Source organism: Mobula hypostoma, chromosome 3 (genome assembly GCF_963921235.1).
Source record: "Mobula hypostoma chromosome 3, sMobHyp1.1, whole genome shotgun sequence".
Taxonomy (NCBI): Eukaryota; Metazoa; Chordata; class Chondrichthyes; order Myliobatiformes; family Myliobatidae; genus Mobula; species Mobula hypostoma.
The window spans coordinates 118282421-118302181 of record NC_086099.1 but is presented as its reverse complement, the minus strand read 5'-3'; the positions used below and the strand labels follow the sequence as shown (position 1 = coordinate 118302181).

At 43.1% G+C, this 19761-nt stretch overlaps 1 protein-coding gene across 6 annotated transcripts in view; it reads right to left on the bottom strand.

Annotated features, from left to right (window-relative positions):
• Nucleotides 1–378: 378 nt before the first annotated feature.
• The window catches only part of LOC134344216 (suppressor of IKBKE 1-like), a 31832-nt gene continuing 12449 nt past the window's right edge, over nucleotides 379–19761 (bottom strand). For all 6 annotated transcript variants that reach the window (XM_063043637.1, XM_063043638.1, XM_063043640.1 and 3 more), the window contains 5 exons: nucleotides 19381–19483; nucleotides 15131–15270; nucleotides 13941–14054; nucleotides 9547–9667; nucleotides 379–1282 (listed from right to left, as the gene is read on the bottom strand). In XM_063043637.1, the coding sequence (XP_062899707.1) occupies nucleotides 9575–9667; nucleotides 13941–14054; nucleotides 15131–15270; nucleotides 19381–19483 (450 nt within the window). In that variant the 3' untranslated portion in view covers nucleotides 379–1282; nucleotides 9547–9574. The remainder of the gene's footprint in view (nucleotides 1283–9546; nucleotides 9668–13940; nucleotides 14055–15130; nucleotides 15271–19380; nucleotides 19484–19761) is intronic.

The window sequence follows — 19761 nt, the reverse complement described above, 5'->3', positions numbered from 1 at the left end:
CACAGGACCGAAAGAAGCTGCAGAAGATTGTAAATCTAGTCAGCTCCATCTTGGGTACTAGCCTACAAAGTACCCAGGACATCTTCAGGGAGCCGTTTCTCAGAAAGGCAGTGTCCATTATTAAGGACCTCCAGCACCCAGGGCATGCCCTTCACTCAACTGTTACCATCAGGTAGGAGATACAGAAGCCTGAAGGCACACACTCAGCAATTCAGGAACAGCTTCTTCCCCTCTGCCATCTGATTCCTAAATGGACATTGAAGCTATGGACACTACCTCACTTTTTAAAAAAATATGCAGTATTTTGGTTTTTGCACATTTTTAAAGAATCTATTCAATATACGTAATCGATTTACTTGTTTATTTATTATGTTTTATTTTATTTATTTTCTCTCTGCTAGATTATTTATTGCATTGAACTGCTGCTGGTAAGTTAACAAATTTCATGTCACATGCCAGTGATAATAAACCTGATTCTGATCTCTGTCGTTCCTTTGGATTCATCGGCCGCGTGGAGAGGGGGAGCCTGTTACATGGGCAACACTGGCTTGCATATCCACTGACAATATAAACAACTAGGAAGCAACAACCATGGTCGATCCCAAACAATGGAGGGCCTATCAGTACAAACACACAAAACAATATCCATCTTGGACAGTTGTTTAAAAAATACAGTAAGAAAATTTATTTGGGCATTTACAAACAGTAGGTCCTGGCCAAGCAAATTAAAGTTTCAGAAGCTTCTAAATGAGATGTACAAGAGTTTCCATTACTCAAAGCCTAGGCTCTTAGGCAGCTATTTGAGAAATGTAAAAGACAAGCAACACTACCCCCCCCCACCCCCATCTGACCAGCACCATCTCTCCCCTTCACAGCATTCGCTCAGTACTTTGTATAACAGCAGATGTGGACGATATAAAGTATCCGGAACTCAGTGAGTATCCCTTTCGCCACAATTCTACACTTGCATTAATGGAAGGAAGGAACGTGGAAGAGAAGTCAAGTAGCAGGATTTGCTAATGTGTTGCCAGAGCATCAGCTGGGGGGGGGGGAAGTCCAACTTTGTTTCTGTAAATACTAAGTGATTTACCAGCAGTGGGGTGCTGTAATTAATCTGCTTATTAATGTACTAGGCACTGAGGAAACACGGCACTAGGTCAGTTGACGTTTTGTTGTAAACAGGTCTTCTACCTTCTCTTCTGAAGGTGCTGAGCCATATCTGATAACACCTCGACAGCATTAATTCTTCAGTGCCTTATGCAGGTATGTGTCTTCTGTAGGCCTGGAATCATTAGAATTAAGAGGCTATTTCATTATGTGAACCAACACAGCCAAATATATGTTCTTTAAAAGGACAGAGAGAGAGACACACACAGAATCTCTATCACCTCTACCAGTAAAAATTTTTTAAAAAGAGACAAAGGCAGTTTTGCATTTCTCTTCTGGAGTTGGAATATGAGGCCAAAGGCAGTGCAACTTTGATTATGATTAGGTAACCATGGCACTGGTTCAAGAAGCTATTCAAGAGGGGAAAAAGAGTAAGAGAAATGTAGTTGTAATTGGGGAGAACACAGTCAGATGAATATTCAATTTTCTGTTGCTAGGATTAAGAGCCTGTTACGAGAATACACATAAAATTAAGATGTTTGCTGGCCTGGGCTAGCATCAGTGGCATCAGCAGTTGGTCTGCCACCTGCCCTCAGGGGAAGGAGAGATAAGGAACAATGGAGCAGCGTCTGGAGATGTGTAATGAAGGGATGTGGGAGGAAGAGCTGTCTGGAGCGGCTCCCCCCTTTGAACCCTGAACTGTTTGAAGTGAGGGACAGGCGATACCCCAGCAGGGGGATAAAAAGGGACAGGTTCGCTAAGACAGACACACGCCACCCGAGGTAACGAGACCCTGGAAGCGGTACGCTTCTCACGAGTGGGTGAGAAGTGCCAGACAACGACCAGGGTGGAAAGGTACGATCAGCGGGAACCCGGTGTGTGTCCGCCCTTGCCTGGGTGCCGGGTTCACTGCAGAGGATCGACCGCATCTGGAGGAGGGGTCACAGTCGGTGACCTCAGGTGACATCACCAAGGACCCGCCCAAATGCTGTTTGTGAGCCATCTCGCTGGTCTGTGAGTGAAGCTGTGCTGAATGATGAGTTGTTCCTATTCTATGTCTCTCTTCCCCACCTTGTCCATCGCCATGACAACGATTACTGCGAACTGAACTACAAACTGGACTGAACTTTGAGTCATTTTGAAATTGGTCATTTACCCCCAGACAACGATAGAGCTTGATTGATGCTGTTATCTTAATTCTGTGCACATGTGCGTTTATCATCGCTGAACTGTTGCATTTATTATCCTTTCGATTAATGTGTTGCTTGTTTCTTTACTAAAACTTTCTTAGTTCTAGTACTCCAGACTCCAACTGAGTGATCCATTTCTGCTGGTTTGGCAACCCAGTTACGGGGTACGTAACAAGCCCAAAAGGCTGAGTGTCTGTCTGGTGCCTGGGTTCGGGTCATCTTAGCTGACATACACAGGAATTTGGAATGGGAGCAGAAAGATCCAGTTGTTGTGATCCTTGTGGGTACCAATGACATAAGAAGACCAAGGAGAGAGATACTTGTTGAGGAGAAGGAACTAAATTAAAATGCAGAACGAAAATGGTAATAATCTATTGATTGCTACCTGAGCCACCTGAAACTGACAAAGGATCATTAGGAGAGTTAAATGTGTGGTGAACGGTTGGTGTGAGAGAGGTGGGCTTGAATTCTTGGGATGGTGGCACTAGTACTGCAGAAGGAGGGAGCTGTTCCAGTGGGTTGGCCTCCACCCTGTCCATAGCCTCAGCTGAACAATTTGCCAGGACCCTGTATACACTCCAGTCTAAATAGTAGCCAGAATATTGGTACAAATTACAACAGCACATAGAAAAGGCATGCAAGAAAGTCAATGTTACAGCAGTCATGGGGATTAAAATATGTAGGCAGATTGGGAAAGTCAGGTTGGTGCTGGATCCCAAGGGAAGGAATTTGCAGAATGCCTATGAGATGGCTGTTTAGAACAGCTTGTATTTGAGCCCAATAGGAGAACAGTAAATCTGGATTGGGTGTTACATAATGATCCAGATTTGATTAGGGAGCTTAAGGTAAAGGAGACAGTGATGATAACATGAATTCACCTTGCAGTTTGAGATGGAAAAGCTAAAACTGGATGCATCAATATTACAGTGGAGTACAGGAAATTACAGGGGCGTGAGAGAGGAGCTGGCCAAAGTTGATTGGAAGGGGACTTTAGTAGGGGTGACGGCAGAGCAGCAGTGGCTGGGGTTTCTGGGGAAAATTCGGAAGGGGCACCAAAGATACATCAGAAAGATGAAGTAGTATTTTAAAGGGAGGACAAGGTATCTGAGGCTGTTTGACTTCCTTCACAGTATAAAAGTAAAACAGAGGGCATATAATATAGCAAAATATAGTGGGAAGTTAGAGGACTGGACAGCTTTTAAAAACCACCAGAAGGCAACTTAAAAAGACATGAGAAAAGATGAAATATGAAGGTAATAATACAAAAGAAGATACCAAAAGTTTTTTCAGCTATATAAACAGTAAAAGAGGCGAAAGAGGATATTGGTCTGCTGGAAAATGATGCTGGAGAGGTTGTAATGGGGAACAAAGAAGTGGCAGATGAAGTGAATAATTATTTTGCATTAAGTCTTCACTGTGGAAGACATGAGCCACAAATGAGCAATTCAAGAATGTCAGTAGTTGCTGTTACTCAGGAGATGATGTTTGGGAAGCTGAGAGGTCTGAAGGTAGATGAGTCATCTGGAACAGATGGACTACATCCCAGGAGTCTGAAAGAGATAGCTGAAGAGATCGTGAAGGCATTAGTAGTGATCTTTTAAGAATCACTGGAGTCTGGAAATGGTTATAGAGGACTGGAAAATCACAACTGTCACTCCACACGTTAGGAAAGGAGGGAGGCAAAAGGCAGGAAATCATAGGCCAGTTAGCCTTACTTCAGTGGTTGGCAAGATGTTAGAGTCCATTAATAAGGATGAGGTTTCAGGGTATTTGGAGGCACATGATAAAATAGACCGAAATCAGCATGGTTTCCTTAAAGGGAAAACTTGTCTCACAAATCTGTTGGAATTCTTTAAGGAAGTAATAGGCAGGATAAACAAGGAGAATCAGTGGATGTTGTTCACTTGGATTTTGAGAAGGTTCCACATTCTTGAGCCCATGGTATTACAGAAAAGCAACTAGCATTGACAGAAGTTTGGCTGACTAGGAGGAGGCAAAGAGTGGGGATAAAAGGGGTCTTTTCTGGTTGGCTTCCAGTGACAGCATTCTGCAGGGCTTGGTGATGGGTCCGCTACTTTTATATGTTAATGATATGACGAGAGAATTGATGGCTTTAGGGCCAAGTTTGCGGATGATACACAGATAGGTGGAAGGACACTTAGCGTTGAGAAAGCAGTAAGTCTGCAGAAGGACTTCGGTAGATTAGGAAAATGGGCAAAGAAGTGGCAGATGGGATGCAATGTAGAAAAGTGTTTTGTCATGCCGAAAGAATAAAAGCGGAAACTAGTTTCTAAATGGGGAGTAGATTACAAAATTGCAAATGTACATGGATTTGATAGCCTGGTGCAGGATGTCTTAAGGTTAAATTGCAGGTTGAGTTAGTGGCAAGGAATGCAAATGCAATGGTAGCATTCAATTTGAGAGGACAAGAATATAACAGCAAGGATATAATAAGACATTGGTCAGACCACACTTACTGTATTGTGCCTGATATACTGTATAAGGAAGGACGTGCTGACAAAGGAGGTTTCTGAGAATGATCCCAACAACAGAAGTGTTAACATAAGAGGAGTATTTCATGGCTTTGAGCCCGTACACACTGGAGTTTAGAAAAATGAAGGGGATCTCACTCAATCCTATGGAATATTGAAAGGCCCAGATTAAACATGCTGAGGATGTTTCTAATAGTGAGGGAGTCTATGACATAAGGCTACAATCTCAGAGTAGGACATCAGAAAAGAGATGAGATGGAAGAGGCTGGCGAATCTGTGGAATTCATTGCCACAGATGGCTGTGGAGGCCAAGTCATTGTGTGTATTTAAAGTGGCGGTTGACAGGCTCTTAGTAAGAGTGTCAAAAGTTAGGGGAGAAGGTAGAACGGGGTTGAGAGGGATAATAAATCAGCCATGATGACATGCAAGAGCAGACTCAACAGGCCAAATGGTCTAATTCTGCTCCTATGTTTTATGATAATGAAATAACATTTGCTGCTTCTTTGGAAAATGACACTGCATCAGAAGATTCCAACTAGCAGTCATTGCTGCTGTTCGTGATTTTAATCACACTCAAGTCGTAAGTTTGACGGTCCGAGGAGATGTTTGACCCTTGTTTTTTAATTGGATTATTGCAATGCACTAAATGATGCAGATATTCTTTCTTGACGGAGAACCAATTGGAAGTAAAGAGTAGACAGAGATGGATTTGACAACCTCAAGGTTCTCATTTTGTTGGTGTATCATGGAACAAATCCGTAGTTTGAAGAGATACAGTTCAGCCCATTTACTCCCAGAAAGAGATTGCATGGAACAAGGAGGCACTGGATTCTAGTGTCAACATTGGAGAAGATGTCATGAGGACACCCGCATGGTTTGTTGCCTCCCGGGTGCCAGGGTCCGGGATGTCTCTGACCGGGTGCACGACATCCTGCTACGAGAGGGAAAGCAACCAGAAGTCGTGATACATGTTGGGACCAATGACATAGGCAGGAAGAGGGATGAGGTCCTGAAGTGTGAGTTTCGGGAATTAGGCAGAAGGCTGAAGAACAGGACCTCAAGGGTGACGTTCACAGGATTGCTGCCAGTGCTACGTGACAGAGATGGTAAGAATTGGAGGAGATGGCAGTTGAATGCATGGCAGAGGAGTTGGTGCAGGGAGCAGGGTTTTAGATTTTTGGATCATTGGGATCTCTTCTGGGGAAGGTGGGACCTGTACAGATTGGATGGGTTGCACCTGAACTCAAGGGGGAGCAATATCCTTGCAGGTAGGTTTGCTAGCATGGTTCGGGAGGGTTTAAACTAATTTGCGAGGGGGATGGGACCCAGAGCGATAGAGCAGTGAAAGCAGTGCATGGAGTAAAGCCAGATCTAACATACAGAGAGGCTTTGAGGAAAGAGAAGCAGAATAAACGGTGTAAAGACAGTAAGGTAGAAGGGCTGAAATGTGTGTACCTCAATGCAAGAAGCATCAGGAACAAAGGTGATGAACTGAGAGCTTGGATACATACATGGAATTATGATGTAGCGGTCATTACAGAACTTGGCTGGCACCAGGGCAGGAATGGATTCTCAATATTCCTGGATTTCAGTGCTTTAAAAGGGATAGAGAGGGCGGAAAAAGGGGAGGAGCGGTGGCATTACTGATCAGGGATACTATTACAGCTACAGAAAGGGTGGGTAATGTAGCAGGATCCTCTTTTGAGTCAATATGGGTGGAAGTCAGGAACAGGAAGGGAGCAGTTACTCTACTGGGGGTATTCTATAGGCCCCCTGGTAGCAGCAGAGATACAGAGGAGCAGATTGGGAGGCAGATTTTGGAAAGGTGAAAAAATAACAGGGTTGTTATCATGGGTGACTTTAACTTCCCTAATATTGATTGGTACCTGATTAGTTCCAAGGGTTTAGATGGGGCAGAATTTGTTAAGTGTGTCCAGGATCGATTCCTGTCACAGTATGTGGACAGGCTGACCAGGGGGAATGCCATACTAGATCTAGTACTAGGTAATGAACCGGGTCAGGTCACAGATCTCTCAGTGGGTGAGCATCTGGGGAACAGTGACCACCGCTCCCTGGCCTTTATAATTATCATGGAAAAGGACAGAATCAAAGAGGACAGGAAAATTTTTAACTGGGGAAAGGCAAATTATGAGGCTATAAGGCTAGAACTTGCAGATGTGAATTGGGATGATGTTTTTGCAGGGAAATGTACTATGGACACGTGGTTGATGTTTAGAGGTCTCTTGCGGGATGTAAGGGATAAATTTGTCCCGGTGAGGAAGATAAAGAATGTAGGGTGAAGGAACCATGGGTGACAAGTGAGGTGGAAAATCTAGTCAGGAGGAAGAAGGCAGCATACATGAGGTTTAGGAAGCAAGGATCAAATGGGTCTATTGAGAAATATAGGGAAGCAAGAAAGGAGCTTAAGAAGGGGCTGAGAAGAGCAGGAAGGGGGGCATGAGAAGGCCTTGGCGAGTAGGGTAAAGGAAAACCCCACAGCATTCTTCAATTATGTGAAGAAAAAAAGGATGACAGGAGTGAAGGTAGGACAGATTAGAGATAAAGGTGGGAAGATGTGCCTGGAGGCTGTGGAAGTGAGCGAGGTCCTCAATGAATACTTCTCTTCGGTATTCACCAATGAGAGGGAACTTGATGATGGTGAGGACAATATGAGTGAGGTTGATGTTCTGGAGCATGTTGATATTAAGGGAGAGGAGGTGTTGGAGTTGTTAAAATCCATTAGGACAGATAAGTCCCCAGGGCCTGACGGAATATTCCCCAGGCTGCTCCACGAGGCGAGAGAAGAGATTGCTGAGCCTCTGGCTAGGATCTTTATGTCCTTGTTGTCCATGGGAATGGTACCGGAGGATTGGAGAGAGGCAAATGTTGTTCCCTTGTTCAAAAAAGGTAGTAGGGATAGTCTGGGTAATTATAGACCAGTGAGCCTTACGTCTGTGGTGGGAAAGCTGTTGGAAAAGATTCTTAGATATAGGATCTATAGGCATTTAGAGAATCATGGTCTGATCAGGGACAGTCAGCATGGCTTTGTGAAGGGTAAAATCGTGTCTAACAAGCCTGATAGAGTTCTTTGAGGAGGTGACCAGGCATATAGATGAGGGTAGTGCAGTGGATGTGATCTATATGGATTTTAGTACGGCATTTGACAAGGTTCCACACGGTAGGCTTATTCAGAAAGTTAGAAGGCATGGGATCCAGGGAAGTTTGGCCAGGTGGATTCAGGATTGGCTTGCCTGCAGAAGGCAGAGGGTCGTGATGGAGGGAGTACATTCAGATTGGAGGACTGTGACTAGTGGTGTCCCACAAAGATCTGTTCTGGGACCTCTACTTTTCGTGATTTTTATTAACGACCTGGATGTGGGGGTAGAAGGGTGGGTTGGCAAGTTTGCAGACGACACAAAGGTTGGTGGTGTTGTAGATAGTGTAGAGGATTGTCAAAGATTGCAGAGAGACATTGATAGGATGCAGAAGTGGGCTGAGAAGTGGCAGATGGAGTTCAACCCAGAGAAGTGTGAGGTGGTACACTTTGGAAGGACAAACTCCAAGGCAGTGTACAAAGTAAATGGCAGGATACTTGGTAGTGTGGAGGAGCAGAGGGATCTCGGGGTACTTGTCCACAGATCCCTGAAAGTTGCCTCACAGGTGGATAGGGTAGTTAAGAAAGCTTTTGGGGTGTTAGCTTTCATAAGTCGAAGGATAGAGTTTAAGAGTCGCGATGTAATGATGCAGCTCTATAAAACTTTGGTTAGGCCACACTTGGAGTACTGTGTACAGTTCTGGTCACCTCACTATAGGAAGGATGTGGAAGCATTGGAAAGGGTACAGAGGAGATTTACCAGGATGCTGTCTGGTTTAGAGAGAATGGATTATGATCAGAGATTAAGGGAGCTAGGGCTTTACTCTTTGGAGAGAAGGAGGATGAGAGGAGACATGATGGAGGTGTACAAGATAATAAGAGGAATAGATAGAGTGGATAGCCAGCGCCTCTTCCCCAGGGCACCACTGCTCAACACAAGTGGACATGGCTTTAAGGTAAGGGGTGGGAAGTTCAAGGGGGATATGAGAGGAAGGTTTTTTACTCAGAGAGTGGTTGGTGCGTGGAATGCACTGCCTGAGTCAGTGGTGGAGGCAGATACACTAGTGAAGTTTAAGAGACTACTAGACAGGTATATGGAGGAATCTAAGGTGGGGGCTTATATGGGAGGCTGGGTTTGAGGGTCGGCACAACATTGTGGGCCGAAGGGCCTGTACTGTGCTGCACTATTCTATGAAATGGATATCTGCAAATTCAAGGCTTCCCCTAGTGAAAGGTGCCACCGTAGCATAACAGTTAGCTGGACACTACTACCGCTCGGGGTATTCGGGAGTTCAATTCTGGCACTGTTCCGTAAGGAGTCTATGTTTGTCCTCCCCATGAAATGTGTGGGTTTTCCCCAGATGCTCCGGTTTCCTCCCACGTACTGGGTAGCTTAACTGGTCATTGTAAATTGTCCTGTGTTAAGAGTTAATTGGGTTTGTTGGGTGTTACTGAGGTTGCGTGGCTTGAAGGGCCAGAAGTGTTTACTCTGTGCTTTACCACTAAAATAAAACAAATTCTACCAGAAATTCTTACTAAAACTTTAAAAAAAAGTTTCTAGTTGAAACTTCAAACTCCGTTCTAGTCTCAATAACATTGGCGGCAACAGAGCAGGTTGTGAGTTGGAAGCACTGTTCAAGTGGCTATGAGTCAGTATAGCTACCTATTTCAGGGACGATCCAGCACAGTAGTTACTTTCCACAGTGAAGAGGTTGAACGACATCCTCCCGAAGAGATATTTCCTTACTGAATGACACAAGCTCCCGCAATTCTTTATTTTCAAGCTTGAAAACAAAATTAAAGAACATGAGACATTGTATTTTATGTCATTTTCAAATCACTGAAGTCCCTCCACGTCCTCCTTTTCTTTTGTGTATTTCTGAAGGTGCAGCTCCTGCAAAGCAGGCTCTTACAGGTTGACAATATGGTAAACTGTCTGCCCCAACAGTGAATAACAGTGTCCTAACATATTCAACAAAGCAAAGCAGAAGGCTTATAGAGGTTGACAATACGGTAAACTGTCTGCCCCAACTGTTACATATTCAACAATAGTGCAACCTCAGTCAAGATGTACCAGCCACAACTCCTGCAAGAACTACGAGGGGTGATCGATAAGTTCGTGGCCTAAGATAGAAGGATTCAACTTTAGAAAACCTAGCACATTTATTTTTCCTACATTTACACACTTAGTCCAGTGGTCAAGGAGCATACGGATCCTTTCTTTGTAGAAGTTGTCGTCTTGGACCTCCAGAAAGTGGTCCACAGCAGGGGTGATTGATAAGTTTGTGGCCTAAGGTAGAAGGAGATGGGTTATTAACATCAAACTTTCTGCATTTTCACTCAAAGAGTTTAACTACATGTGTATGTAAGGAGAGCTGTATAACTCATCTCCTACTTTAGGCCACAAACTTATCAATCACCCTTGCTGTGGACCACCTAGAGGTCCAAGACGCTCTCGTTACATGCACGTGTAGTTCAACTCTTTGAGTGATAATGCAGAAAGTTTGAAGATAATAACTCATCTCCTTCTACCTTAGGCCACGAACCTATCAATCACCCCTCGTAGATGTGAAAGGAATAGACTTGGCTATGATTGTCTCGTTGTTGAATGCCTATCAACTCACTGCGTGAGATCACATCAGTAATAGCTGTGGAGGCAGGTGAGTATGTGAAAAGGTAGAGTACCATTATTAAATGTAGACGATAACTTCTGCAGCCTAGAGGGTGAATGAGGTGAAGATGGGGCCTAAAAGGTACTGGTAAAGGAACTAGAGTGTTTCAGTTACAATCTTCTATCTAAGAGCAGAACCAAATAAAGGCACAGCTAGACACTGGAGGAGAAACTCAAAAGGTGGTGGCCTATCTGACTATATGCAAGCTCACAAAGTGGCTAGAGATGAGAAACACTTCACAGGAAGAAAAGGTCACATTTAGTTCTGATCCTTTGCCATGTATCTGATGAAGGCCAAACTAGAGATGATCTGTTAAAGTGGTGTGAGAAGTTTGAACCAAAAAAAAAGTGAGGAAGGTCAAATTTAAAAGAAACAGCCCGGCATGTGTGGAGTCAGTCTTCGGAAGGGAAGAGACGATCCAGTTAAAAAGAGGTTAAAAAATGGAAGAATTACCGGGTTCATAACAAGGTGATAATAATTTAAAAAAAAAAAAAAATCAGAAATGGCTGGCTACATCAGAAAGATTGAGTTTGATTACACAATGGGTAATTGGCTCATGTATACTGAACTATTGGAACAGTATTTTGAAGCAAATCAAATCGCAAATGAGAAATGAGTACCAATTTTGCTCAGTGCATTGTGTTTAAAGGCATATAGTTTGCATTGAAATTTGACTGCTCAACCAAACCATCAGAACTGAGTTTCGCTGCTGTTGTAAAAGTGATGCAGGAACTCTGAGAAGCAAAGCCATTGTTGATTGCAGAACACTTTAGGTTTCATAAGCAGAATCAAAAAGAGTCCATTTCAGTTTACATGGCTGAATTGCAGAGATTTCTGTTATCTGAGCATTGACAGTTCAGTAATTGGCTTAATGATACACTGAAATTATTTTTAGGTTGTAGAATCTTAAAAGAAAGCATTCAAAATTAGCTCCTAACTGAAGCACAACTTGCATTCATACAAGCCATGGAAATCACTGTTTCAATGGAAAATGCAGACAGATGCAATTGCGTTGCAGTCAGTAATGAAGAAGAAGAAGAAAGCCCTTAACTCCGAGTAGAATTATCGGGACGCTGTCATGACAGTGTTTTTTTCAAGCAGGCTTTCTTATTTTAACGAGGTTGGGTTGCCAGCTCAACGCTCAACCCAGCACGGATGGAAAGCCTGCAAGGGAGCTGGCTGGATTCGAACTCAGGAGCCTTCGCTCTGAAGTCCGGTGCTGATGCCACTACGCCACCAGCGAGCTCCAGTAGTGAAAGCGAATGTGAAAAAATTAGAGCGTCTGAACAGAAACCGGCCTGGCCAAACAAATTGCGTCACCGTTGTGGCAAGGGCTCACATAAACCAAACAAATGCAGATTTAAATGCGAAACTTGCAGAAAATACAACAAAGTAGATCACCTACAAAGTGCATGTCGGGCAGACAAAATAAATCATCTACATAGGGAAGAGAAGCTAAAAAGTCAAATTGCAGTTGGAAAAAGATCTGATAATGTTGAGAGAGACACAGGACTGGCTAGCCTTGACATTAACAATATGAAAACTACTAACAGACAAGCAATGTGACTTACGCCAGAAGTGAACAGCAAATTAATTAAAATAGAATAGGATACCAGTTCAGCTGTTTCAGTCATTCCACAACATGAGTTTGAACAGCATTTCAAGAATACCAAACTGAAGCCTGCAGGTATCCAACTAAGAACTTATACTTGAGAAAAGATAACTCCAGTGGGAAAGACATTCCTGACAGTGAAATACAACAACCAACAAGCCACATTCTGCTTTTATGTGGTAAAAGCAGAAGGATTTCTCATCACTGCGGGGGTGTGATTGGCTGGGACAACTACAACTTGATCGGAAACCCATCACCATTTGCATGCCTCATTCCCTGCAATGCAGCCAACTGAAAGTGAATTAAGTACTGGATGATGCCACAACTGTCTCCATTCTGAACACCATGAGCCATTGCCCAACTGAGGACAAACAGGTGTTGATGCCAACCTCTGCGCCCCTGGTTGGAAAGCATATTGGACGTGGAAGTGACAAAAGCCGTAGTCCGACTACAACAGTTTTTGTAGGCAGTATATCTGAGAAAGCTTCTTATGTGTTCACCGGACAGTTACTTGCAAAATGTGGCTTGGTTTTAAGCTGGAAGCGAGTTCATGGAGCAACAGGAGAATTGCAAGTATTCAGCATTTGTGAGTATAAAGAACCAGAATCTACTCTGTGTGCATTAAGGTTATTGCATGAACTTCAAGTGGGAGACAAGAAACTGCTTGTTAGAGTAGATGCAAAGACCAAAGCCCAGCTGGATGAATGGAAAGTGGAATAGAAAGGAATCAATGGAGAAACAAATGTTATGGATGAGGAAACCAAGAGGAGAGATCAGATTGTAAAGGGAACAATAGAAGGATTAATAAGCGAATACTCCAGTGAACTAAATGTACCTTCCCAAGATCAAGATGCACAAACTAGAAGAAAAAGTAGGGAGGAGATGGAAAGAAAGAATGTCAATAAGGAAGAGAATGGTGCGAAAGAGAAGTAATGCGAGAAAAAAGAAAGGGGTCGACGTAGATCCAGAGAGAGAAAAGGAGAAGAAAGGTGTCCCGAGCTGTCAGAACCACTTCCTGCAGTCCCAGAGTCACAACCACCACGAAGGAGGCCCCAAAACCCGAGACTGTGTCACAGTCACGAATATCATCTGCCAAGCAGAGTGCTGCCTTTGCCAGGAAAGATGTTATCCCACAAGAATGAGAAATCCTCCACAGTGACTAAGTCTTTAAGCCTGAATGGGACAACTTAACATTTACTATACTGTGGATGTCTGCATATGGTAGTTGTGTTATATAGTGTATTGTGTATTAGTTGAGATGCATCCTTAATTGAGTTGGTTTATAGCTAAGCATATATATTAATATATGTAAAATATGTTAATTGCACGTCATCACGTGTGATATGTGCATGTTTTGCTTACAGTAAAGACAAAGTTACACCCGTATTTCCAGATTTTATGTGCCTTCACTTGAATAAATATAATGTTTTGAAGTTACAAATCATCACAAAAGACAAAGTGGATCTTGAAGGGAAGAGGAATCTGAACGGTGAAAGAATCTGGGCATTATCTATCTTCTGGAATAGGACACAATTTTGGCAATGGTTCCTGATATGATTTCCATTCCATGTAACTGTCTCTTTTGAATCTTTAACCTTCAACTCCAACCCACCCAAGACTGAACTGTAATATTTCAACAAGGGCAGCCGGTATGTCTTGCTAAAGTATCAACGTGAAGCATAATGACAGGAAGCTGGCCCTGCTGATACAACAGTACAGAGTAGGCCCTGTGGCTATCTGAAATCCTATGAAGTGTGCACTCAAAACCCCTACCTCCAGCTGGGCTATTTTCTCTTGAATTTGGCAGTATTCTGGATCATCCATTTGAACAGCTTTCCTCATTACTGTTGCCATGGCACAGATCTGTTCCACGCGAGTTTGCAGCTCCTGAAAGTGCAAGAAGCAAAAAGTATCACCTGGAAAATCTCAAGCCAGCAAAGTAGAGAATCTGGCGGTTAGTCCTGTAAATGTTTTAACCCAATATGATATACCGTAGATATTTGAAAGAAATATCTGAGATACTTCAAACCTCAATGACTGGATGCTACACCCTCCAGTTCAGACACATCGAAAATTCAGCCTGTACTTTCAAACACGTCGCATTGTCTGAACACATGGACACTGAGCAGGATATATTCAAGCTCGTATTTGTAACTCCATATAGTCAAACAAAGTTTGCCAAGTTTGGTGTCATGATGCGGGAATAACTTCTTCCCCAGTGTCACTGCATTTCTGAATGATCCCTGAACATATGAACACCACCTCATTAATCTTTTTTTGCACTATTAACGTATTTTGTTATTCATTGTAATTTTTTGGTCTTCACACCATATAAGTGATAATAAACCTGATTCTGAGGCCTTCAAGTAAATCCCTCTGCAGTGATCACAGTGAGCCAACTCTACAACAGGCCTAATATCACTTTGACTTTAACAGACCATAGATTGTTCAATAAATTCTGAAACCCTGAAGAAAAATCTGACGAACATAAATGCTTTAAACTGCTTTCATAATTAAGTCATAATGTGTAGGAATGTAAAGGAATTTAAGTATTTCTGAATTCATTGCTGACTTATAAACAATAAAGATATTAAGAGAAAATGCACTGTGGATGTATTCTTGGTTCTTTAGTAATGAAGCTTACATCCCAGATCTTGCTTGTTGGCCTTTTGTCTCCTTCATGTCTTAATAACTACAGGACAATATACATTTCAGAAATTTATGGTTGCTCTTGATGTAGTACACCAGCAGGGGAAACCCAATTTTTATATCATTGCCATACATTGACACCTGTACCCAAGCAATACAAAGTGTTGTGGAACACCAAATGTTCTGTAATGGGAAGGAAAAGAGGGCCAGGTGTGATTAAAGGTCTTTGACAATCTCTGTTCACCTTAACTAACAACATTATTAAAACCTCCTTCTACAAAGGAAATTTTTCTTGGTTTGTTGCAGTTTATTACCTGGGAATGCTTCTGATACAAGTTGGTAATTGGTGTACTATCCGGCTTCTTAGTGGCGAGAAGTTGTAACATCTGCTTCCTGTATTTACTCATAATGAGCTCCAAAGCATAGCGATGCTCTTCCAGGGAAAGCCATAGTTCTGACAGAAACAAGGCAATCACCAGCAGGTTAAAATATAAGCACACTTAAAGCCATAGAGTCATAGAAAACCAGCACAGAAACAGGACCTTTGACCCATGCTGAACCAATTAAGTGACCTAGTCCCATTGACCTGCACCTGGACCATAGCCCTCTAAACTCCTCCATCCATGTACCTATCCAAACTTCTCTTCAATGTCGAAACTGAAACCACATCCACACTTGCGCTGGCAGCTTGTTCCACACTCTGAGGGAAGACATTTCCCCTTAAACATTTCACCTTTCAACTTTAACCCAACCTCAATGGAAATATTTTACCTCAGACCACTCAATAATAAGAATGCTCAATGCTAAATGAAACTGAAGTTGCACGTCTGCACAACACACACCAGATGATCCTGCCATCTTCATAGGAATTTCTGGAGAAGAAAGTACAAGATAGTCTTGTTTCCTGCAGCATCGCAGTAGTCAAGTAACACCCCAATGATGGAGTTGTTAACTAACCATGGAAATCAAGCTCATTAATTTATAATAGTACAAACATATTACAAGGACACTGTAGATTCAGTGTCTTCTATTCCTCCTCCCAGTCTTATGCCTCCTGAGTAAACTACATCACCACACTGTATGTCTCAGATTACACATGCGGTACCTCAATACTATTTTCAGACAGAAAGGAACTAATTTGCATCTGCAACTGCAATTGCACTTCTCTCAAGATGACTCCAGTTTACAACACTCTCTTGGTTGACATCTTCCAGATAGCTCACGAAACTATCTTTTTTACTTGTTTTACATTGTTTTTCACCTTAACTGTGTTTCTGGGACTGTTAGAGCGTGTGATTCACATTTTGGAGACCATTTGAGTGATCCAGCGCCTTGCTGGCTCCAAGAAGATACCAGGAAATGAGTGCATACTCGGACAGTCTCGATGTGAAGAAACTTCGAGACAGGGTGCAAGCCAACGTTTGACTCCATTTCGCTATTTAAGGCATCCATTAATCACCGATTAAAGTGTTGAGGAAGACTGAGACGTGCAGAGGGTGAGCGAGAATTCAGTGCCGACTGCCTACCTTTTGATCACTGTCAGAGAAGGAGACTGAGCAGCCCATCACTTTGTGGCTCATTGTGGCAGGCGGGTAGGCCTCTGCGCTCGTGTGGTGTCTCTCTGTCGATGAGTGTCGGTGATATCGGAGGATGGTATCATGGTTCTGTGTAATGGACTGGACTACAGTATTGTGTTTATGGACTGTGGACTTTTTTTCAGACTTGTGTTTTTTATATTCTGTATTTTTTAATCGCCTGCTCCTTTCCCTTGTTGTTGTGCAGGGGTGGGGGCAGGGTGTTTGGGGGTCAATGTTCTGTTGTGTTCTATCAGTTTTTTTGGGCGGGGGGAATCAATGTTTCTAGTCCATTTTGTGCGGCAGGTTGGGAATTTTGGAGGGTTGGTAATCAGGATGCCATTCCTTTTTGTACGGGGGGGGGAAGAGGGTTGATGTTTCTGTCTGAACAACATACATTTTCTTTACATGCTTAGATAATAAATGACCCTTTGAATAAACAGCTTCATTCTCATTTCACATCTGTGAGGTTACCCAGGTGAAAACCTGTTCACCTCACGGCTCCCCATGGCAAATCCGGACAATCGTCACCCTTCTGCAGATAGACACATTTCCTGCACTTTGCATGTTTTCCAGGTTTGAAGTTTCTTTGTGCTTGAGGTTAAAATTAAATTGATAGCCCAAGCCTCCCCCGCGCCCCCCCCCCCCATTTTCATCAGGCATCGCATACTGGATTGTAGTTAGTTGCAGTAAATGTTGTTTGCCATTCTGTAGAGGAGCAAACTGGATCAGCTCTTCTGCAGCACCAGCTGAGATCAGCCGACATTTCTGTGCCTGTGATGACAGGGTTTAACAGACTACTTTACCATGAGGCATCTGAGCCTTGTGCCAATGCCTTCGTGTGTCTAATGGACACACTCACCAACTTCCTTCTGTTTAACTTTAGAGGCAGTGAGGAGCTTTACTCAGCCATGATATACCTGTCTGAAGCAGTCTGAACCTGGGACCCAAGGGGTCATAACACTCATGATTACACTGCACAATGCATAGAAAATCACCATCTTGCAATTATATTGTTTTCAACTAGCTCTGGAGAGGACAGCAAGGCTGGATAGCTACAGTTACCAGTCAACTTGGAGGTATATGATAAAATAGGCCAAAGCCAGCATGGATTCCTTCAGGGGAAATCTTGCTTGACAAATCTGTTGGGATTCTTGAAGGAAATAACATGCAAGATATTCAAAGGAGAGTCAGTGGATGTTGCATACTGAGCCCATGGTACTACAGGAAAGATACTAGTGTGAATAGAAGATTGGCTGACTGGCAGGAGGCAAAGAGTGGGAATAAAGATGCCTTTTCTAGTTGGCTGCCAGTGACTAGCAGTGTTCCACAGGGTTCGGTGCTGGGACCACTTCCTTTCATGTTGTATGTCAATGATTTGGATGATGGAATTGATGGCTCTGAAGCCAAGTTTGCAGACAGTATGAAGGTAGGTGGAGGGGCAGGTAGCATTGAGGAAGCAGGGAGTCTGCAGATGGACTTGGAGAGATTGGGAGAATGGATAAAGAAATGGCAGATGGAATACAGTGAAGGGAAGTGCATGGTCATGCACTTTGGTAGAAGGGATAAAGGCATAGACTATTTTCGAAACAGGGAGAAAATTCAAAAATCAGAGGAGAGAAGGAACTTGGGAGTCCTCGTGCAGGATTTCCTGAAGGTTAACTTGAAAGTTGAGTCAGTGATGTGGAAGGCAAATGCAATGTTAGTATTCATTTTGAGAGCAGTAGAATATAAAAGCAAGGACTGAGAGCAGTTTTGGGCCCCTTATCTAAGAAAAGGTGTGTTAGTGATGGAAAGGGTCCAGAGGAGGTTTGTGAGAATTATTCCAGGAAGGAAAGGTAACATACGAGGTGCGTTTTAATGGCACCGAGCATGCACTCACTGGGGTTTAGAAGAATGAGGGGGATCTCATTGCAACCCAAGGCCTAGATCTGGGGTTCCTTTTTCATGCCTTGGCCCAATACCATTAAGCAAGGGGCCTGTGAATCCCAGGGTGGGAACCCGTGGCCGAGATAGAGTGGATGTTCCCTGTGGGGTGGGGTGGGGGGTCTAGGACCAGAGAGCACAGCCTCAGAATAGAGGGACATCCACTTAGAACAGAGATGAGGAGGAACTTCTTTACCAAGAGGGTGGTGAATCAGCAGAATTCATTGCCACAGATGGCTGTGGATGCCAAGTCATTGAGTATATTTAAAGTGGAGATTAATAGGTTTTTGATTAGTCAAGGTGTTAAAGGTTACAAGGTAGGAGCGTGGGGTTGAGAAGGAACCCCATGAAATGGCCGAGCAGTTGATGGGCTGCATGGCCTAATTTTGCTCCTGTGTCTTATGGTGTAATAGAAAAACAACTGAAGTGAAAACACGCAGTATAAAGTAACTGTATCCTTCTTGAGAAAAGTATTCCAGAACAACTGGTGACAACCATACAAAAGTATGCTTGCCTTGTGTGGGGTGATGGGCAGATATGAGTTGGTGAAGGAGGGAAAAGGAACTATATGGCAGGCGAGAAGTTTGCACCAAAAATTGTACAATTTGTCAATGAACTCTCAATAGACAATCCCACTCAGACCATAAAAAATATTGACACGATGTATATTGATTATCCCAAAATGTTTAACATTCCACAGAAAGAAGCTGCTCTTCCATAAACATTATTCAGTGAATTTCCTGAGAGGTTGGAATCACCACAGGAAAATCTTACAAGATAAAACCCTTGGGTAAGCATACAATGTGGAATGTGCCTTTAAGTTTCATCTTGTGAGGATACTGTGGAGGGAGCTCTGATCCAGACATGACCTTCACTTAATCCGCAGAGATCTGATGTAATCACCGGGGATAAGGAAACTTAACATCCAGTTTAGTGAGGAGGAAATCCCTCACCTTTTTAAGTGTGAAACAAGCTAGAACACAGTGACTGGTATTGGACTCTGACATTTTGCTGAACCAGAATAACCTGTCATTGGTTCACCGAATTGGTAAGGAAAGAGAAACCTTTATTTTCCTGCTGCAGATCCCGTATCTGTGTGTTCTCCTGACAGAGGGCATATGGTTTGTAAGTGCTCAACTTCTTCAGCTTTGCAAAATCCTCCTGGTTCTGAAAATAAGGATAAGAAATCACAGAACAATTCAAGGTTCTAAGCGTCACTATCCCACCCTTGTTCTTTTTGGAGCAGCAGATCCATTGCTGTTGTTATTCAGTAAACAGAGAAAAAAAAAATCGCATCCAGGTTGACAAAAAATCATTTATGCAGCTGTTGGCACATATTCATTTGATTGAAGATAAACCTACCACAAATTTCCCCTGTGCCTGTTTGGCTCAGCACCTCATGACACTTGCTCTTCAGTACTCTTGACCTAGTGTAGAATCAGTGT